This window comes from Saccopteryx bilineata, chromosome 12, assembly GCF_036850765.1.
Source record: "Saccopteryx bilineata isolate mSacBil1 chromosome 12, mSacBil1_pri_phased_curated, whole genome shotgun sequence".
Lineage (NCBI taxonomy): Eukaryota > Metazoa > Chordata > Mammalia > Chiroptera > Emballonuridae > Saccopteryx > Saccopteryx bilineata.
In genome coordinates, this window is record NC_089501.1 from 56,192,826 (window position 1) to 56,215,891 (window position 23,066).

The window sequence follows — 23,066 nt, forward strand, 5'->3', positions numbered from 1 at the left end:
GGTGGCTGGTGGCAGCTGGGAGGCGCACAGTGACAGGCTCCCCTGAACCCTCAGGGGCAGTGATATATGAGCAGGAACACTCAGAGACGTGTCTCGAGTGTACCTGCAAAATCAGCTGAGAGTACAGAGGTTTCCAGAAAAGGAGGGCGCTGTCCTGAACACTGCTGCTCGTACTATGGGCCCCATGGGGCAGGGTCTGCAGTGGCCTCAGTACACTGCTCCCTGTCGCAGCTCACACAGGAGGTGTGGTCAGTCTGGGATCGGCTCAGTCTTCACAGGCGGGCAGCTCCCCCGAATCCACAGCCATGCCCAGCCCCTTGCCAGCTTCCTGTCCTTGTGATCTGCTGAGCCCATCTCCTCAGGAAACAGAGCAGACGAGCCCCTGGGCCTGTGCAGCGACTCAAATCCACCTCCGGGCTTGCAGTCTCACCCTTCCCAGGACCTCCCGGGGGCCAGCGGCTAGCCTGGACTCCTCTCGCCACACGGGCCCTGCGACCAGGTCCTGCTCCCTGGGGGAGCCCCGCTCAGTAACCCGGCCCACACAGTGAGGGACTGCTGCAAGGGGGACCTCTGTGAGCCGCAGCAGCTCGGGGACAGCTGGGTGCACCTTCCTAGGTCAACACAGCCCCCCACCCACCCGCTTGTATCACGGCCGCGCCACCATCTTTATCACTTCTCTTCTTCCCGTAACAACAAACAGCCTGATGGGAGGAGTAACGTCAAAGGAGACATAAACCTGCGTGAAGTTCTAGAATGATGGATTATTTACAAGAGCACGTTTTCCACATGTCGGTGTGTACACACACACACACACACATGAACCCGCTCGGCTCTCTAGGCAGGTATGTATGTTCCTATCTATCCATTCATACTTATATCATTACACATATATCATCAGAGGAAAAAAAGGGAAATATTGGTATCAAGGGGACATCAGGGACAGAACCAGCCCATGAGCAAAGAGAATGTTCAGCTACTTGCTGCAGGAGACTTGAAAACAAAGTGCTTGGTCCCCAACACAGCCTCCATGTCTGCCCAGAAGGTCATGAGCACTCACACTTCCGCACGCTCTGCCTCCTCCCTCTCAGTCCTGCAGGTGGGACCCGGACAGGTCAGCTTCTCTGGGTTAGGGGTTGCTGAGCATGCCAGCCCAGCCGGCCCAGGGGAAGCTGGTGGGGTACAGAGAGCGCCCCTGGGTGACACGAGAAAGAACTGGCCCAGGAGAAGCTGGTGGGGCACAGAGAGGGCCCCTGGGTGACACGAGAAAGAACTGGCCCAGGAGAAGCTGGTGGGGCACAGAGAGCGCCCCTGGGTGACACGAGAAGGAACTGGCCCAGGAGAAGCTGGTGGGGCACAGAGAGCGCCCCTGGGTGACACGAGAAGGAACTGGCCCAGGAGAAGCTGGTGGGGCACAGAGAGCGCCCCTGGGTGACACGAGAAAGAACTGGCCTAGGAGAAGCTGGTGGGGCACAGAGAGGGCCCCTGGGTGACACGAGAAGGAACTGGCCCAGGAGAAGCTGGTGGGGCACAGAGAGCGCCCCTGGGTGACACGAGAAGGAACTGGCCCAGGAGAAGCTGGTGGGGTACAGAGAGCGCCCCTGGGTGACACGAGAAAGAACTGGCCCAGGAGAAGCTGGTGGGGCACAGAGAGCGCCCCTGGGTGACACGAGAAGGAACTGGCCCAGGAGAAGCTGGTGGGGCACAGAGAGCGCCCCTGGGTGACACGAGAAAGAACTGGCCCAGGAGAAGCTGGTGGGGCACAGAGAGCGCCCCTGGGTGACACGAGAAGGAACTGGCCCAGGAGAAGCTGGTGGGGCACAGAGAGCGCCCCTGGGTGACATGAGAAGGAACTGGCCCAGGAGAAGCTGGTGGGGCACAGAGAGCACCCCTGGGTGACACGAGAAGGAACTGGCCCAGGAGAAGCTGGTGGGGCACAGAGAGCGCCCCTGGGTGACACGAGAAGGAACTGGCCCAGGAGAAGCTGGTGGGGCACAGAGAGCACCCCTGGGTGACACGAGAAGGAACTGGCCCAGGAGAAGCTGGTGGGGTACAGAGAGCGCCCCTGGGTGACACGAGAAGGAACTGGCCCAGGAGAAGCTGGTGGGGCACAGAGAGCACCCCTGGGTGACACGAGAAGGAACTGGCCCAGGAGAAGCTGGTGGGGCACAGAGAGCGCCCCTGGGTGACACGAGAAGGAACTGGCCCAGGAGAAGCTGGTGGGGTACAGAGAGCGCCCCTGGGTGACACGAGAAGGAACTGGCCCAGGAGAAGCTGGTGGGGCACAGAGAGCACCCCTGGGTGACACGAGAAAGAACTGGCCCAGGAGAAGCTGGTGGGGCACAGAGAGCGCCCCTGGGTGACACGAGGAAGAACTGGCCCAGGAGAAGCTGGTGGGGCACAGAGAGCGCCCCTGGGTGACACGAGGAAGAACTGGCCCAGGAGAAGCTGGTGGGGCACAGAGAGGGCCCCTGGGTGACACGAGGAAGAACTGGCCCAGGCAGAGAGGCCCAGCTGCTTCACAACGTGCTGTGGCTGGTCCCTGCTCTGAGCACTCGGAGCGCCCCTTAGGCACAGGACCCGAAGGCCCTCTGCTGAGTCCTCCTCCTTCTCCGAGGTGCTGACAGGGGAGGAAGATACAGGGTCTGCCACCAAGTCAGACACAGCTCGCTTTATTACAACAACTCTGAGGTTATCGCTACCTTGTTAGGGTGAGTCTGAGGGAAACGGTTTAAAGCAGGGGTCTCAAACTCGCGGTCGTGCGGCCCGCCCACCAATTTTGTGCGGCCCGCAGACTAATCAAACTTCGTGAATTAATCTGCGGGCCGCACAAAATTGGTGGGCGGGCCGTGAGTTTGAGACTCCTGGTTTAAAGTGTAGGAGGACCCCTCTGTCTCTCTTCTCCCTCTCCCTCTCCCTCTCCCCCTGTCTCTCTTCTCCCTCTCCCTCTCCCTCCTCTCTAAAATGAATCAAGTCTTAAAAAAATAAAGTGGAGGAGCATATATATTTTACAGTGAAGTTGACAACTGTCCTTGTCTTGATCAGCAAGAACACCTTAAATGCAATGCAATGCAATAAAATAAAAAAAAATTTTAAAGGGCTTCAGGAGGCACTTAAAACCTTGAATGTGCCTAACTTTCAAGATCTATTGTTTAATACATGCTGGTTCTAGATTGTGAAAAGCCTCATAAATTAGCTTAAACTACTGAAACAAACTTTGCCTTAGGCTGTCATGTACTAAAACATCAAATGTGATCACAAAGCATATTTGAAATCTTCATAAAGGATCCTTCACCCAAATCCACATTAACCTCGTGCTGACCACAAGGGCCAGCTCCCAGGACTGAGAGCACCTCCCGCCCCCCCGGAGCACCGCTCTCCTGGGAGGAGCGCCAGCCACAGAGCAGGCGCAGCCAGCCAGCCCACCTGCAGGATGGACACCGTCTGGGAGAAGTGGTGCTGCTCCATCGTGGACGTGGAGTACAGGGCGGCCAGCGGGTGGTCGAACTTCTGCAGGTAGCTGTTGCTGAAGCCCCTGTGGTCCAGGTCATGACACAGGCACGCGATCAGCAGTCCTTTGCGCTGTAAGAACGGCACAGAGCGAGACACTCAGCCCCGCGGACAGGGAAGGCGACCCGCAGCTGACCCTGCCCGCCGGCCACAGCAACCTCTGCCACGGAGGCCACAGCACCCACGGAGCTCTGGAGTGCTGAGTGACCTCATCGTTTTAACCTCTGCGTTTCTGCTTATGAACACGAGAGTAAAACCATTCCTCAGTTTTTCTCCTCAACTCCGAGAAGAAGTGGAGTTGGTATCGAAAGAAAGCACACGCCCAACCACAGACACCACCGGTATGCACCAGGGAGGGCGGGCTCCGTCCACCACAGCCCAAGTCTCACAGCGCCGCTGCTGTTGTAACTGGTGAATACAGCCGGGAAATCACACGGCACGTGCAGAATGCCCAAACATGTGCGAGGAGAACACACAGGGCAGGCGGGGTGGACTGGCAGGAGGAGGTCAAGGGCAGCTCAGGGAGAACACACAGGGCAGGCCGGGTGGACTGGCAGGAGGAGGTCAAGGGCAGCTCAGGGAGAACACACAGGGCAGGCCGGGTGGACTGGCAGGAGGAGGTCAAGGGCAGCTCAGGGAGAACACACAGGGCAGGCTGGGTGGACTGGCAGGAGGAGGTCAAGGGCAGCTCAGGGAGAACACACAGGGCAGGCCGGGTGGACTGGCAGGAGGAGGTCAAGGGCAGCTCAGGGAGAACACACAGGGCAGGCTGGGCGGACTGGCAGGAGGAGGTCAAGGGCAGCTCAGGGAGAACACACAGGGCAGGCTGGGCGGACTGGCAGGAGGAGGTCAAGGGCAGCTCGAGGAGCACACACAGGGCAGGCTGGGTGGACTGGCAGGAGGAGGTCAAGGGCAGCTCAGGGAGAACACACAGGGCAGGCTGGGCGGACTGGCAGGAGGAGGTCAAGGGCAGCTCAGGGAGAACACACAGGGCAGGCTGGGCGGACTGGCAGGAGGAGGTCAAGGGCAGCTCAGGGAGAACACACAGGGCAGGCTGGGTGGACTGGCAGGAGGAGGTCAAGGGCAGCTCAGGGAGAACACACAGGGCAGGCTGGGTGGACTGGCAGGAGGAGGTCAAGGGCAGGTCGGGGGGAACACACAGAGCAGGCTGGGTGGACTGGCAGGAGGAGGTCAAGGGCAGGTCGGGGGGAACACACAGGGCAGGCTGGGTGGACTGGCAGGAGGAGGTCAAGGGCAGGTCGGGGGGAACACACAGGGCAGGCTGGGTGGACTGGCAGGAGGAGGTCAAGGGCAGCTCAGGGAGAACACACAGAGAAGGCCGAGTGGACTAGCAGGAGGAGGTCAAGGGCAGCTCAGGGAGAACACACAGGGCAGGCCAGTGGACTAGCAGGAGGAGGTCAAGGGCAGCTCAGGGAGAACACACAGGGCAGGCTGGGTGGACTGGCAGGAGGAGGTCAAGGGCAGCTCAGGGAGAACACACAGGGCAGGCTGGGTGGACTGGCAGGAGGAGGTCAAGGGCAGCTCGAGGAGAACACACAGGGCAGGCTGGGTGGACTAGCAGGAGGAGGTCAAGGGCAGCTCGAGGAGAACACACAGGGCAGGCTGGGCGGACTGGCAGGAGGAGGGCAAGGGCAGCTCTGGGAGAACACACAGGGCAGGCCGGGTGGACTAGCAGGAGGAGGTGAAGGGCAGCTCAGGGAGAACACACAGGGCAGGCTGGGTGGACTGGCAGGAGGAGGTCAAGGGCAGCTCGAGGAGAACACACAGGGCAGGCTGGGTGGACTGGCAGGAGGAGGTCAAGGGCAGCTCAGGGAGAACACACAGGGCAGGCTGGGTGGACTGGCAGGAGGAGGTCAAGGGCAGCTCGAGGAGAACACACAGGGCAGGCTGGGTGGACTGGCAGGAGGAGGTCAAGGGCAGCTCGAGGAGAACACACAGGGCAGGCTGGGTGGACTGGCAGGAGGAGGTCAAGGGCAGCTCAGGGGAGAACACACAGGGCAGCCGGGTGGACTGGCAGGAGGAGGTCAAGGGCAGGTCGGGGGTGACAGGTGAGCAGGGACGTGAAGGCAGAGGGGGAAGCAGAGACATGTTGGGGGAGGCGGAGCACCTGGCTGCAGGTGAGTCCTCCCTGAGAGTCACAGACTCAGGAGGGCGGCTCGGGGACAGCGAGGCGGTGTCACAGAAAGATGGAGGAGGCTGAGACCCTAAGGGCCTTCTGCTCTGCATGAACCAGGGCACGACGACGGAGGGCACTGTCCTGGGCACAGACAGGAAGCTCCCCTCTCTCCGTGGCCACGTGCCCCCTGAGGCAGGACGCCAGTCCACCGGCTTCACGGAAGAGGAGGGGGAGCTGAGGGAGCGTGTTCACGGGCTCCCCAGGACTGGGTGCAGGGGAGACCCACCTGGGGGCCAGGTTGGGCCGGACGGGATCAGCACACTGGGCCGAGCTGCTCTGCTCACCCAGGGCACCCGGGCAGGAACGGACAGCTGCCCAGAACCTGCCAGCCCCACGGCGGGACAACTTCCCATGTGGACCCGTCACGGGCATTGAGCTGCCGTGGGTGCAGAAAGCCAGGGAGACACCACAGGCCCTACCCCTTCGCGCCGGGAACTCAAACAGTCCTAGGGGCTAACTGCACAGGACGCCCTAGGTGGCCCTCCACCGGGTGTGTCCACGCTCCCAGGCCTGTGGGCCATGGGAAGGTCACTCTGCTTAGGTCCCTTCACAAGACTTCATGAGGAAGAAAGGCCACCAAGGTGACTCTTTCCTTGGGGACATGTTTGTGAAGTTGGAATTTGTATATCTACACTTCTTACACAAAGTAACACAATAAATGCTTGGTTCTAGCAATCTGTCAAGTGTGCTTCTACTGACTGAACCAGAACCTGTCCTGGACCTGTCACACGCACACACACACACCTGCTCCACTCAGAGCCCAACACCCACTCGGTCCCATCCGGGCAGACCCGGAACTGCCACACATGCATGCACATGTGTGCTCCACTCAGAGTCCGACCCCTCCTGGTCCCAGCCGGGCAGACTCAGAAGTGTCACACATGCTTGCACACGTGTGCCCCACTCACAGCCCAACCCAGAACTGTCACACACACATGCACACGTGTGCCCCACTCGGAGCCCAATCCGGAACTGTCACACACGCATACACACATGTGCCCCACTCGGAGCCCAACCTGGAACTGTCATGCACACAAGCACACGGTATGCCACACGTGGAGCCTGACCTCCCTTCCTGGTCCCAGCTGGGCAGACCCAGAAGTGTCACACACGCATGGACACGTGTGCACCACTCGGAGCCCGACCTGGAACTGTCACGCACACACGCACACGGCGTGCTCCACTCGGAACCCGACCCCCGCCAGGCCCGCCGGCAGCAGCGTGCACCTCCAGGTCGGTGAAGAGCTCGCGGCTGCTCTGCAGGATGGCATACATGCAGTGGGCCACGGTGACCGCGTGCTTCCAGTTGTGGTAGGGAACCCGCCGGTAGTTCTTCTTCACAGACATGATGAAGCGACACAGCTTTTCAAGCTCAAAGCTGCGGGAGAAATAGACAGAAGCCGGTGGAGAATCAACATGCTGCCGGGGGCCTCCGGACCCCGCACACACACTGCATGGCACACACATCAGCCGAGCCCCCGTGAGGAGCCCAGGCGCACAGCCCCACTCGCCCTTGCCCCCCTGAGTCTCAGCCAGTTCTGGGAGGAAGCTCTTCCGTGGCTTCTGTTCTGTCCACAAAGGGACTTGGCAGGGAGGAGGGACCAACGGGCTGGCGTTCTCACCACCCACTCCCATCACCTGTCCACCGGGGCACACCCCAACTCCCACAGAGCCCACCCAGCACACCACACCCTTCCATTCTGCTCAAGAGTGTTCTGAACTAGTCTTTTCCAAAAAGCATTTTCAGATTCACCCACTACAAATACGTTTACCATGCACAAGACCTTTCTAGATGAGTGCTTATCTTTTCCAAATGAATCCAAACTATTATGGCACTCCAATTATAAGTGGCAAAGGACGACATCCTGACATGGCATGTGATAGAAATGATGTATTTTCACTATACAAGATGGTTATTATATTATATTTTACATTACTACTATGTATTTATACTTATTTGAATAGAGCTCACCAACTTTGTTTTAAAGCAGCTTAAAGCAAAGGCACAAAGGCATCGTCACAAAGCAGTGCTCTTCCAAATATCAACAAAACGAGAGTTCAGGAAACTTCTAAAAACACGCAACCTGTATGTTCTCCACTGAATTTTTTCAGATGTCCTTAAAGTCAAAGGTATGTCATTTTAAGAGTTCTGAGTGGTCAAACTGACAATGGATATTTAAGAATGACTAGAGTTAGCTATGCTGTGTGTGTCCTTTTAAAATGGCAATTTAAGAAAGTCACTGCCAAAAGGAACAGAAACCAGACTTCCACAGAAGAGAAGTGAAATTTAGTGCTGGAGACACTGAGAGCCTCTGTTAGCCACTGAATGACTGAGCAGAGAGAGAGAAGAAAATTATTCCTCCGGGACACAGGCCAAAGTGAAATGGACAGACAGGCGGAGAGAGGCGTGCTGAGGGCACATCACTGCTGGACTGGTGGACTTGCTCCTTTCACACCTGTTCTGATGGACATGGAATGTAAGCTGAAGCCGACCCGGATGTATACACCTATTCCCAAACACACTTTAGAGCAGTGTGTCATCATGCTGAGTGACAACCTGTCTCTCTCAGTTACGCAGCTGAGGTACGTTCAGCCTACATTTGCACGACCACCGGTTAGGCTCGCGGCTGCGAGCAGAGGGACAGCCACGTGGCCAGAGGGCGTGCAGCCTCTGAGGCAGGGGTCCCCAATCTTTTTGGGCCACAGACCAGTTTAATGTCAGAAAATATTTTCACGGACCAGCCTTAAGGGTGGGACAGATAAATGTATCACGTGACCGCGAGACAAGCATCATGAGTGAGTCTTAGATCGATGTAACAGGGGGAATCTGGTCATTTTTTTAAATAAAACATCGTTCAGACTTAAATATAAATAAAACAAAAATAATGTAAGTTATTTATCCTTTCTCTGTGGACCGGTACCAAATGGCTCCCGGACCGGTACCTGCCTGTGGCCCGGGAGTTGGGGACCACTGCTCTAAGGAACACAGGCGAGGCCCCGGTCTGTCCAGCAAGCTTACTAGCCTTTTTACATTTACATATCCAGAAAAGGTACTTTACAAATAGCATATTTTAGTAATCAACCCGGAAATTGGCCGGGCACCCAGGCGGGGGCGGGGCGGTCCTGTCAGCATCTGTTCATAGCGGAAGCGCGTGGCCGTGCCTACCAGGACGTCCCGCAGGAGCGGTGGAGCATGTGGACAAAGATCCCGGGCCACATGCTCTCAAAGGGACCGATGTCGAAGTGGAATCTGCAATGAAGCGGAGAGAAGGCTGAGTTCATTCCTAAACCGGATCAGTGTAAACACAGTGACGAGGGCTGGCAGCAGGGCAACACTGTCCACAGGAACCGAGACCCCACAGGGCGGACCCACCGCGCACGCCTTCTCGGTGAGGGCTCTGCAGCGCAGGAAGGCTTCCAGAAGGAAATCTCACATGTTCCATTAAAAATGTAGTTCAACATTTGCTTAATTGTCATTGCTTAACTTTCTCTTAAACAATCTGTTAAAAAAAAAAGTGCTGGGGGGCGAGATGCTGTAGTTACTACCAGAGCAATGGAAAATGCACAAAAAAACTGTATTATGAGTAATACACATATATTATACAACTAATCAATAACGGGAATATATTATATAACTAATCAATAAGGGGAATATAGTATACAACTATCTATTTTTTTAGAGCTAAAAATCGTTCTATCTCCTATTTAAGTCCAAAGAAAAATTTCATAAGCATCCAAAGTTACTACCTATTTTTAATTTAATTTAGTTACTAATATTTAACCCAAATAAACAGAGTGGTTTATGTCAATTCCGACACTAGCTAGAATTAGCACCGACCCAGGGATTAAGGACTCTGTCATGAAGACTGCCCCTCACATTAGGTAACAACTGCAAGTCCAGGCCCCCAGAGTCCTGACCTACCAGCTATAAAGCAGAAGTCTGATCACGTGCTACAACAGCTCCAGAACTTGGGGGAATGCCTGACTTACTGTCTCAAGTTTATTGTAAAGGATCCAACTCAGGAAGAGCCAGATGGAAAAGCCACATGGGGCGAGTTCCGTGGGAAGGGGCAGGTGAGCCCACGTTGACTGGGCACACCACCTCCCCTACGCATATATGTGCACCAGTTAGAAAGCTCTATAAACCCCTTGTTCAAGGTCTCATGGGGTGTCCTGGGGTCTCCATGTCCTGACCTTGGCATGCAACTATCTGGCCACCAGGGCAGGGAGGCCACCTCAGTCCAGTGGCCCCCTTGTTTAATTAATTTAACCACACTATCTTCCCAATGATAAGGCAATTACCAGCTCTGGGTCACTCTTGAAATTTCTCTATGTAGTTCAGTAGTGTTCACTTGTACTTATAACGAGAATACAAGTTCTCACAGGCTCTACCACCGGTGATTGTATATATTAACACAGAATTGAAAAACAAAGTGTGAAAGTTGAATTAATTTTGACTAACCAAATTTAATTCATAAATTCAAATTTATATGAAAATAAAAACCATTAGATATTTGATAATAAATGCCACTTAAAAATTATATATTATATATATAGTTTAGAGTGTACAAAAGACAAATGAAAAAACTAACATTCAGATGAACTCATTTCATAATTGTGTTCAGATATTTTTTTCTGAGATAATGAGATCTGGACCAGTTGTACGTGAGATGATGATCGGTCAGAAGGGGTCAAAATGTGGCCCTTGTGACTCGAACTCCACTGCCCCTTTCACTGGGGTTCAGTGGCACTGAGAGCCCGTCCCAGCTCCCGGGACAGCGGATGTACTCACAGCCTGCCCCAGGGACCCGGACGCACTCACAGCCTGCCCAGGGACCAGGACCAGGACCATGGATGCACTCACAGCCCGCCCAGGGACCAGGACCGCGGATGCACGCACGGCCCACCCCAGGGACCAGGACCGCGGATGCACGCACGGCCCACCCCAGGGACCAGGACCGCGGATGCACGCACGGCCCACCCCAGGGACCAGGACCAGGATCACGGATGCACTCACAGCCCGCCCAGGGACCAGGACCAGGGATGCACGCACGCCCCGCCCCAGGGACCAGGACCGCGGATGCACGCACGCCCCGCCCCAGGGACCAGGACCCTGGATGCACGCACACCCCGCCCCAGGGACCAGGACCCTGGATGCACGCACGGCCCACCCCAGGGACCAGGACCGCGGATGCACGCACGCCCCGCCCGAGGGACCAGGACCGCGGATGCACGCACGCCCCGCCCCAGGGACCAGGACCCTGGATGCACGCACGCCCCGCCCCAGGGACCAGGACCCTGGATGCACGCACGCCCCGCCCGAGGGACCAGGACCGCGGATGCACGCACGCCCCGCACCAGGGACCAGGACCGCGGATGCACGCACGCCCCGCACCAGGGACCAGGACCGCGGATGCACGCACGCCCCGCACCAGGGACCAGGACCGCGGATGCACGCACGCCCCGCCCCAGGGACCAGGACCGCGGATGCACGCACGCCCCGCCCCAGGGACCAGGACCCTGGATGCACGCACGGCCCACCCCAGGGACCAGGACTGCGGAGGCACGCACGCCCCGCCCGAGGGACCAGGACCGCGGATGCACGCACGCCCCGCCCCAGGGACCAGGACCCTGGATGCACGCACGCCCCACCCCAGGGACCAGGACCCTGGATGCACGCACGCCCCGCCCGAGGGACCAGGACCGCGGATGCACGCACGCCCCGCCCGAGGGACCAGGACCGCGGATGCACGCACTCCCCGCCCCAGGGACCAGGACCCTGGATGCACGCACGGCGCCCCCCCCCCCCCGGGACCAGGACCCTGGATGCACGCACGCCCCGCCCCAGGGACCAGGACCACGGATGCACGCACGCCCCGCCCCAGGGACCAGGACCGCGGATGCACGCACGCCCCGCCCGAGGGACCAGGACCGCGGATGCACGCACGCCCCGCCCCAGGGACCAGGACCCTGGATGCATGCACACCCCGCCCCAGGGACCAGGACCCTGGATGCACGCACGCCCCGCCCGAGGGACCAGGACCGCGGATGCACGCACGCCCCGCCCCAGGGACCAGGACCGCGGATGCACGCACGCCCCGCCCCAGGGACCAGGACCGCGGATGCACGCACGCCCCGCCCCAGGGACCAGGACCCTGGATGCACGCACGGCGCCCCCCCCCCCCCCGGGACCAGGACCCTGGATGCACGCACGCCCCGCCCGAGGGACCAGGACCACGGATGCACGCACGCCCCGCCCCAGGGACCAGGACCGCGGATGCACGCATGCCCCGCCCCAGGGACCAGGACCCTGGATGCACGCACGGCGCCCCCCGCCCTCCCCGGGGACCAGGACCCTGGATGCACGCACACCCCGCCCCAGGGACCAGGACCACGGATGCACGCACGCCCCGCCCCGGGGACCAGGACCGCGGATGCACGCACGCCCCGCCCCAGGGACCAGGACCCTGGATGCACGCACGCCCCGCCCCAGGGACCAGGACCACGGATGCACGCACGCCCCGCCCCAGGGACCAGGACCCTGGATGCACGCACGCCCCGCCCCAGGGACCAGGACCCTGGATGCACGCACGCCCCGCCCCAGGGACCAGGACCCTGGATGCACGCACGCCCCGCCCCAGGGACCAGGACCCTGGACGCACGTATGGCCCGCCCCAGGGACCAGGACCACGGATGCACGCACGCCCCGCCCCAGGGACCAGGACCCTGGATGCACGCACGCCCTGCACCAGGGACCAGGACCCTGGACGCACGTATGGCCCGCCCCAGGGACCAGGACCCCGGATGCACGCACGGCCCACCCCATGGACCAGGACTGGGACCCGGGCACACTCACAGCTCGACCTCCTTGCAGAGCCGGCCGGGGAGACTGAAGCGCATCAGGCCTTGCCACTCCTCTGCCGTGCAGATGCTGTGGTAGGACAGCTTCTCCATGGTGACGCGGTAGATGCACTCTGAGTGACGGATCCTGTGGTACATCTGGAGGGCAGACCGGGAAACGGAGACAGCCGTGTCACTAACATTCAGGGTCTCTGGTAAGAAAGAGTCAGAACTCCATCGAGACCACCGTCATGGCCCACTGACTGCTACTCCTGTCTGTCTCCCCACACCCGTGTATGTGGAGATGCCCACACGTGGGGCTGTGAAGACACGACACAACCTACTGGTCCTTTCTCATTACCAACACAGTCGTGTGTTCAGGAGCGGAGATACTCAGAACGTCCCAGGGCCACCCGGAGAGCCAGACCTGGGAAGAGGTGGCCAGCAGAGGCACCTCCAGTGCACACGCTTTCTCACTGATGGTCTTAATAAACACTGATGTGTCCTCTCCAGAAACAAGGGGACACTGAGGGACAGGCAAGGCGCCACAGCCGTGATAGCTGCTGGGGACAGCGCTTATGGGGTGGGCTTCTCCTAATCTCCACAGGATGCTTGGGGAAAATGCTCAAGATAGCGAAGCAAGCCTGTTCAGCAACCTCATGTCCAAGCCGAAGGACAATGGGACGGGCCCTCATCCAGTGTCACTAAGGTCTGCATAAGGAGAGGGGATGAGACAGACATGAACCGCGGAAAGACCACAGGAGCACACGGGTCAGGCGGCCCTGTACCGGCCCAGGAGAGGGCTCAAAGAGACCAAACCTTCCTATACCCTGATCTGGGACTTCTCGTTTCCAGAACTGTTAGAAAAAGAACTTACTGTTATTTACCAGTCTGTGGCAATGGGTACGACAGCCCTAACAAACTAAGCACCAATATAAATTTCCTGATTTTTTAAAATCATTCAGTGGAAAATAAGAGTTCTCTGCAGCTTTTAGGCTAAACAAATGTAAGCTGTCATTTTTAATTCATGAGAAAGACACAGAAAATGTTCAAAACAAAAAGATACCTGTCAACTGCATTAGGTCATCTCCCGTGAACCCAGTCACAACAAACATCCCCAGAGGGGCCCGTGGTGCTACAAAGGAAGACGGACTCTCAGGAAACGGCCCTCACTGAGCTGCAGTTTCTCTGCTCACTGAAGTACTTGCTTTTTGCCATTTTTGTTCTGAGTCAATCACTAAGCTGTTAATAGCATTGACCCTGCGGAATGTGATTCTATTTACAAAGAGGCAACTTCTCTAAACTATTCAGGTGGTAAGTCCCATTTATAGTGATTTCAGTTCTATAAATAGGTGAATAAATTTTCCCTAGGTTCAGAATCCAGTAATGTTGCTGGAGGATCACTAGAGTTGATAGCATACTAACTGTCACCTCATTCCAAACACAAACACATAAAGGAAAGCTCCCTTCCAGTGAGACCCCCTAACAAACGGAGGCCCGCGTGGGCTCTCAGGGCAGCCAGGCTGCCCAGGACCAGTGAGCAAGGCCTGCCAGCCCTCAGCCCCCACCGAGGGGCCCGGCAGGTGCCCGCTTTTCCTACAAGGACCTTTCCTGTTTGGGTACAGAGACAGCGGTGCAGCACCTACGAGAAACACTAAGGGTTTGGAAAACATTTCCTTGTTCATGTCAGTAGATACCATGAAACGTAAACCCGATGCTTGAGCATTTTACCTTTATTTAATTTTGTTTTTTAAACACATTCACACCATGAAATAAAGGCAAAATATTAGGAGATTCTGTTTCTTTCAAGGCATTTTAAGGCTTTCTTTAAAATACAAGCCACTGGGAATCACTGTTTCTGGTTTATGAAAGACACTTACATGGGGAAAGAGGAAACCTCACACTACTTTATTGGAAAGGTGGGACACTAACGCCCACACTGACGCACTACGGGGCACTGGGAGCTGCTCTTACGTTGGCACAGTGTAAGGCGAGGGCACAGAAGACGGCAAACATTTTGAAGTTGTTCTCGTCGGTCTTGGAGAAGGCACTGCCGCTGACCTTGTTCACCATCTGCACCACGCCGATCACGCTGCCCCGGCTCACGATGGGCATGCACAGGATGTTGCGGGTGGTGTAGCCCGTGTACAGGTCCACTTCTCTGCGGGAGGCGGGAGGCGGGCGGGCAGCGCCACAACACGGACAAACGGAAAACAGAAGATAAACCACATTTTCTATCATAAATCTCAACTCAGTTCTGCAATTTACATGCCTCTGTGACAAAGAGCTATAATGGAACCATTAGTTTCTAAATTCAAGGGCCATGTGGCATTTGAAAGTGTTTTACTAAAACTTTTAAAAAATATCCTAACCAGTTTGTTCTTGTGTTTTCAGATCTTTCAGACCAGTATCCAGGAGGACTTAGGCTTGCTGTTCGGCTTTGAGTATCTAGCATTATTAAGAATCACAAACTGTTGATCAGAGAGAAATCAGTATGGTAAAGAGCATGTTCCTTTGACCTTGGTCACGTGTGTGAGAGATGTAGCTCTCTGAATACCCATAAACGGAAGTCAGAGCCGGGGTCAGCTGCAGCGCCTCCTCTTTTTAAACAGGACTCTAAAGGAACACAGCCCCATCATTCCTAAATGAGTGCCCCCGGCCTACAACAGAGACATTGTGACCTAGAAAGCCAATGGCACTTGCTATTGATTCTTAATAGAAAAGGTTCACCTACTTTGAATGAAAGGAAATAGTTATTGAAAACGAGACTCCATTTCATACAGGTAACCTGTAACTACGGGCAGCTAGCTGCAGGGTAATCTCTGAGCCTGGCTTTTTTCACTTAGGTCAGTGGTGGTCAACCTGGTCCCTACCACCCACTAGTGGGCATTCCAGCTTTCATGGTGGGCAGTAGCAAAACAACCAAAGTATAAATAAAAGATTTAACTATAGTAAGTTGTTTTATAAAGATTTATTCTGCCAAACTTAGCAAAAATCTGACATACAGTACTTGGTAAGTAATTAGTATTATATGCTTTAACTTGCTATAACTCTGCTTTATAGATTTTATAAAGTAGAGTTACTTCCCTACTTGATAAATCACCATGACTGTGGAACCGGTGGGCAGTTAGAAAATGTTACTACTCACAGAGACACAGAAGTGGGTCGTGGGTTTAAAAAGGTTGACCGCCCCTGACTTAGTTGAGCTACATTCCCTTTGCTGATGGTATCGGTGGTGGTGCAGCCCTTTTGATTAATGAGTAGTATTCTATGAATAAAATGAATATCACATTTTATTTGTTCACGCACCAGTTAGTGGACATTACTATGAACAGTTTGTGATAATTATGAATAATACGGCTGTGAAAATTTGTGAAAACACACATGTTTACGTTGACAGATGATTCATTTCTTTGAGAGATGTGGGGGGGCTAAGTGTAGTCAGCATATTCTTCACTTTATAAGAAACTACAGAACTCTTTCCAAAGTGGCTGCACCACTGTACACTCTCGTGAGCAAGCAGGAGCTCCCAGGTCCTCCACATCCTTGCCCACCCTTGCTGATGTCAACCGTTCAACATTTTATCCATTCATGTTGGTGTGCAGTGGGAGCTGTCAAAGTCACATTTCCCGTATGTCAAACATCTCATCAGGTGCTTAAAGATCATTCACAGAACTTCTAAGTTTTAGCTATTCTACTGACTTTTGAGAGAAAGGGCCAGAGGAAGAAAGAGAAACATCAATTTGTTGTTCCACTTATTTATGCACTCATTGGTTGATTCCTGTCTGTGCCCCCATGGGGGATTGAACCCACAACCTTGACGTATGGAAACAACGTCTAACCAACTGAGCTACTGGCGAGGGCTGTCACTGGTCTTCTCTTGTGAGTGTTGGATATGATCTTGAGGCATATCTACTAAACTGGGGTAACTGGTGGTGTTGGAAGAATTGTCCGTAGAGTTTAGATACAGGCATTTCGTCAGATGCATGTGACATAAATACTTCCTCACAATCTGTTACTTGTCTTTTCATGTTCTTACTAGCTGACCTACACATTTTCACATAAAGGTTTTATAAAAGGATACATAAGTACTTTCAATATTTAAGCACTAAAATAACAAGTTTGTTTTTTTAAACAGGTTTTCAGCATACTCTTTATTGACAGAACATATTATTAGGATATATCTGTATTTATATATGAGCTGTATATATTTGATATTAATCAAATAACTGATAAAATTTCCCATTATTTATTTCATTTAAGTGTCTCCTAAAATAAACTGAATGTTTAATTTAACTGAACATTGGTCAAAATACCTGAACTTTTACTCCCTGATAATCACAGCATCCATTTTATGATGCAATTTCTACAGCTCTATTAACATTACCTTAATATAATTTGGTTTCTAGTTCTCCAAAGAGCCTCAAACGAAACCACTTTGATAAGCTGTCCTGACCTGGCTCTAGTAACACCTGACGAGAGTGGCCGTGCCTCAGGTTCTACTTGTGTGTCCACTGAAGTAACAAACATGTTATGACTATTTCTTCTGACCTTTTCTTACTAAATTGATTGGGTGACACTGGTGAATCAAGTTTATAGGTGTCAGGTATATGACTCTATGACATTGTCTGCACATGGCACTGTGTCCCCTCACCCAAGTCCAGTCTCCTGTAAAACAGACAGAACACAAAATGAGCATGCCTGTGCCCCACTGAAAGGTCAGGAGACCAGGGCTCAGAGGCTGAGTGGCCTCCTCCAGGCCCTTTGGGGCTGGTCAGGGACAGAGCAGGGGCTTCCATCACTCTGGTGGGGAGCCCACAGGGTGTGCTCTGGACAGTCACAGCACTACACTGGAAGAGAAAAGCAGCCCTCTAAGTCTAACCCTTCTTTCTAGTTGCTTCTGTAACGTTATAACTCCTGCAGCGGGGCACCATTCATGGCTTGGTGTCCGTCATTCTGTAGCTATCTGCAAACACTGAGGACTGATAATAGTCATGTGAAGGGAACGAACAACGCACAGAGGGGACGGACGGATGGACGGACAGCTGGACTGCACTGGGACTGAGCAGTACTGGGCTCCACCGCCCAGCCCCGCCCTGACGTGACGGCGGCCTGGAGCTCCTCTGTACCTGTTGAAGCGCGGGTCCGCGTAGGCGTCCGGGATGTTCAGGACCTCCCCCGTTCTTGCCACTTGACCAGCAATCCCTTTCTCAATGGAAAATCTGCACACACAGAAGAGAGGGACGCAACACCTGAAATACACCTGTCAGAGCACAATCTGCAACAGTTTACTGATGCCAAATACTGAATGAAAAGCACTGTTTCATTTTAAATGCTTATATTAACTTTATATTTACATATTCTAAATCATATTATAAAAATGCAAAAGCAGGAAGACACTGCACTGTAATCATTTGATTTGAGATATAATTTTAAATATATGAATTTATGCTGTCATAAATTAAAATTGAAACATTAATCAGCATTCTCCTGCTCTGACCAATAATAATCCTTTATAGTGGCAAAGTACATTATAATTTACAATACGCTTCAACATAAATTTCCTCAGTTAATTCACACCGTGGCCCATATGGACCCAGGACTTTGCTAAAATTCCGACTACATCCGGGACACGACACCGGACTGGAATTTTAAGGTGTCTGCAACACAAACACTATATAAAAATAATACATTTTAAAACTTCTACTTTTCTTACTTCACTAATTTGTTAAATTTAAAAACTGTCAAAACACATGCATTAACTAAAAATACTTATGTTTTAATTTAATATCAACATTTTCTGTTATAAATATATTCTGTTTATAGTTTTCTGATTACAATATTATCATCAGTCACGCACTCATTTTGAAATTTAGTTAACAAAGATGTCTACAATCCACAATACCTACATATTTTTTTTAAGTTTTTTTTTAATATTTTTTAATTTATTTTATTTTATTTATTCATTTATAGAAAGGAGAGAGAGGGAGAGGAGAGAGAAAGAGAGAGAGAGAGAGAAGGGGGGAGGAGCTGGAAGCATCAACTTCCATATGTGCCTTGACCAGGCAAGCCCAGGGTTTCGAACCGGCGACCTCAGCATTTCCAGGTCGACGCTTTATCCACTGCGCCACCACAGGTCAGGCTAATAAACCTTTTCTTCTCTTTTTTTTTTAAATTTATTCATTCATTTTAGAGAGGAGAGAGAGTGAGAGAGAGAGAGAAAGTGGGGAGAAGCAGGAAGCATCAACTCCCATATGTGCCTTGACCGGGCAAGCCCAGGGTTTAGAACCGGCGACCTCAGCATCCCAGGTCGACGATTTATCCACTGCGCCACCACAGGTCAGGCCCTACATATTTTAATAGCTGAAAAATAACTTTCATAATCATAATACACTTCAACATTATAGGAGGTAATCATTATTGAAATAAAGCTCCACCCTAGGGATTTTCACTAAGAAAAATTAGAAAGAGAACTGATATACTTAGAACATGAAAAGTGAGCCCAGCAGTGCATAGGACGCAAGGTTGTCTTCACCCTGGTTGTCTTGTGCCGTGAGCACCACAACCACCACCAAGGAGACGGCCGTGAGCAGAGTGTCGGAACCCACTGCCTGGCCAGTGCAGATTCCTCGGTCTGAGGGTAGTCTGGCTATAGCTTTACCCGTATATTAGGCGGCTGCCCCACATGGATGTCCGGCATCCCCAGTCTGCGGGCAGATCTACAGCCAAGCATGTCGCCCTCACTGTCCCCCCAGACAGAGAACACAGGCTCCACAGGAGACCCATCTCAGCACTGTTAGGGAGCTCCAGAACCTTCTGCAAGAGAAATGACTTCACCTAAATGCCTGTGTACAGACTGACTGGCTGAGATCTACAAAGCAAACCAACGAAAGCATAGCAACTAACAGAAGAACTAAACAGTGCCTGTAAGTCAGTTACATGAGTGTGGAACACAGGTCCTATCTCCTAGGATGCGGAGCAGGACATGCCCAGTGGGGGACAATGGCCAGTGCCGCAGGACCACATGGCCCTTCCCGGCTGGTGAGTCCCCTCACAGGACAGGTGGCCCCGTGAACAGCAGCTCTTGATGACTGATGGAGAGTGCTTCCCTAGGATGCCGTAACTATCAGAGCACAAAGTGCATTATGTGGAAAGTAGTTATACAAGACACACAAAGCAAAAGAAGAAGAGCAAACTGTAACAAGCATTCAATTTTTGAATGTCAAGTTTGATTCTCACATGTTTGATTTCATACAGTGCTCCCTGCAGGTGTTCAGACTCTGACTGGGTGGAGCCTCCACCAGCCACACAAACCCTGTTCTGTTCAGTTACGTGACAAAAGCTGCCACTTGCAGAACAAAGAAGGCTTTAGGTTCCAGATGCGCCGAAGGCGTGTCCAGTGACTGACTAGATGGACGGCCCAGTCACAGAACAATGTGGCGAGGTCGTCCACTGGTTGGTGCCGGCCAGCTCCCACCGTGCTCTGGACTTGGAGACAGCCCTGCTGGCTGGGGGTGGGCGGGCACCCCATCGTGTCAGTACACCCTGCTCCTAACACAGGACACCCTGCAGACTCCATCCAGGTGGGGTGCACCTTTACCTACCTGGGAGCACTAGCAAGTTTTTCCAACATGATTTCCAAAAGGACCGCCTCCGGAAGACGGCGTTTCCAGGAGTGAGGCTAACGCTCCCCAGGCGTGGTTCCTGGCACTGCAATGTCATTCCCAGAAGCACTACCTTCAGGAGGCGGGTCCTGGTGGGAATGACATCACAGGGGGACAAGCACTGTCAGCGCACCTGTGAAAGGCACAGAACAGTGGGTGACACGACACCTGTTGAGCCACACGCAGCACGCGGACAGCCGCAGCGGGCTGTACCTGATCTCTTTGGTCTTCTTGAAGACAGGCTTTCCCTCCTTTTCCTCGCCGATATCAAAAAGGTCCGAGTACAGCTCCTTGTTCTTGTGGTCGACCTGGAAGAGCGCGCAGCGGTCCGCATTCACCAGGTTTTTTGCATATATCTAAAGACAAACAGCACAACACGGTGAGCGGCGAGAAATTAGGAGTGCACACATCAATGTCATCAGAAATCAATTCTAATCGCAGCTAGTCTATACTCTAATTGGGTGGGAAGTGAGCACGATAATCAAATAAATGAAGGCACACGAATACAAGGCACCAAATACACAGTCACTGCTGGTGCTCTGGCTCAAGCAGACACATCACGGACCAGCAGCCGCTGAGCGTCTGGCCGTGGTGCTCAGGCTGTGACGCAGCTGACCCTCCCACCAGCCCCCACACAGTCAGAAGTCCACGTACAACTTCTGACTCCCCCAAAACGTAAGTCCACCGGTACTCTTGGTATCTGCAGGGGGCGGGCTCAGAACCCGCAGAGAGAGCATCACGTCCCCTGTACGTCAGCAATTCAGCCGGCGCAATACAAGGAGCTTTGTAATGTACACTACCCGGCTGTTCAGACAGGGGCACCAGCTGCTGTGCCCTACCGTCGCACAGAAATGATGACAGGCAACACAACAATAGCCGTCCAGGGTGAATGAATCAAAATTGCACTTTTTTTTTTGGTCAGATCAGCAAAATATTTTTCAGTGTGCCACAGAATTTCAGTAGTCAGTTCATATGTGTGCCTGCTGTGACAAAGGCTGGGAGTTGCTGCCCTGTACAGTGGCACAGATCTGTGCAGTTCACAGCCGTGTGGTTCACGGGGGACCAGCACTGAGACACTTCCTTGTGGGCAGGAGAGCTTCTAGTGGCCTAAGTCTGTAAGAGACTTTCCGCCACCAGGTCCCTCCTCCTGAGCCTCTCAGAAACGCCCTCACAGTGCCCCAGGCTGAGCCTCTGTCCACCTCAAGGGAAGCCTCCCTGACCGGCTGGGGTTGTGAGATACCAGCTGTGAAAAGCATGGACTCGAAGCCCTAGCGAGTCGCACCCTGCCCCTGTTCACATCAGGTGAACTCTATTTGCAGCCATGTCTGATGATGATATGAACAGTTGAGTGTTCGGTCGGTGCCAGACATTCCATACACTTCACTGCATTGATGTGTACATGCATTCACTTAATCCTCACAGGAACAGTATGAAGTCAGGGAAACTTCTGTCTCCACTTGACACAGGACAGGAAACAGGGGCACCAAGGTTAGCTGTCCCCTGCCACATGGCTGGTGAATAGCAGATGGAGTGTCTAACTCACTTCAGCTGTTTCGGTGGCCTGTGCTTCTATGACAAATAAGCTTTTCTGTTTCTGGGTTGAAAACTGTGCATTCACCTCATCACTTTTGTTTATCAATCTCCTTCAACACATATTTCCTTAATGCCTAACAGGCCCCACTGTCCCCAGTGGGTTGTGGCTACAGTTAATGCTGCAAATGCTGTATTTACTTATACCAAGAGCTCCGGCCACCTCAACCCTGTAGATGACAGACATTCAACTCTCCCTCAGAGAAAAGAAGGAATTCTCAGACAACCACGGCATCACCAAGCCTGAGACAGCGGGACACGTGTCCCCTGGCGGCAAAGGAAAACATACGCTCACAGAAAGACAGAGTCTGGGTTCAGTGACAGAAAGCAGGGCTGGCAGGGACCTCAGTCAGGCCTGCCGCACCCTCGGCTACACGCTTGCCTGCACCGCCCTCCTGAAGTTCTCCTGTCTTCTCTGACTGATGCTGCACCCACTATCGTACACGTCACCACTCCCCACAGGCCCGCATGGCATCAGTCACCCCCCCCCGCAGGCCCGCACGGCGTCAGTCACCACTCCCCACAGGCCCGCATGGCGTCAGTCACCCCCCCCCGCAGGCCCGCATGGCATCAGTCCCCCCCCCACAGGCCCGCATGGCATCAGTCCCCCCCCCCGCAGGCCCGCACGGCATTAGTCACCACCCCCCACAGTCCCGCATGGCATCAGTCCCCCCCCCCCCCCGCAGGCCCGCATGGCGTCAGTCCCCCCCCCCCGCAGTCCCGCATGGCATCAGTCCCCCCCCCACAGGCCCGCATGGCATCAGTCCCCCCCCCCGCAGGCCCGCATGGCATCAGTCACCACCCCCCACAGTCCCGCATGGCGTCAGTCACCACCCCCCACAGGCCCGCATGGCGTCAGTCACCACTCCCCACAGTCCCGCATGGCATCAGTCACCACCCCCCACAGGCCCACATGGCGTCAGTCACCACTCCCCACAGGCCCGCATGGCGTCAGTCACCACCCCCCACAGGCCCGCATGGCGTCAGTCCCCCCCACAGGCCCGCATGGCGTCAGTCACCACTCCCCGCAGGCCCGCATGGCATCAGTCCCCCCCCACAGGCCCGCATAGCGTCAGCCCCCCCCCGCAGGCCCGCATGGCGTCAGTCCCCCCCCCGCAGGCCCTCATGGCGTCAGTTGCCGCCCCCCAAAGACCTGCATGTCACCACCCCCCGCAGGCCCAATGGCGCCCTGGGTGGGGCCGCATGGTGTCAGTCACAGCCCTGCATGGGCCCTCATGGGGTGGCCCTTCCGGGGGCATTTCTCTCAG

General features: G+C 54.2%; 1 protein-coding gene across 1 annotated transcript in view; it reads right to left on the reverse strand.

Annotated features, from left to right (window-relative positions):
- PDE10A (phosphodiesterase 10A) overlaps window positions 1-23,066 on the reverse strand; it is a 160,221-nt gene that overhangs the window by 17,442 nt on the left and 119,713 nt on the right. Inside the window, exons 4-10 of the mRNA XM_066247818.1 lie at window positions 20,422-20,564; window positions 17,674-17,766; window positions 14,519-14,705; window positions 12,561-12,703; window positions 8,871-8,954; window positions 6,932-7,082; window positions 3,424-3,579 (exon numbers count right to left, since the gene is read on the reverse strand). Of these exons, the coding sequence (XP_066103915.1) occupies window positions 3,424-3,579; window positions 6,932-7,082; window positions 8,871-8,954; window positions 12,561-12,703; window positions 14,519-14,705; window positions 17,674-17,766; window positions 20,422-20,564 (957 nt within the window). The remainder of the gene's footprint in view (window positions 1-3,423; window positions 3,580-6,931; window positions 7,083-8,870; window positions 8,955-12,560; window positions 12,704-14,518; window positions 14,706-17,673; window positions 17,767-20,421; window positions 20,565-23,066) is intronic.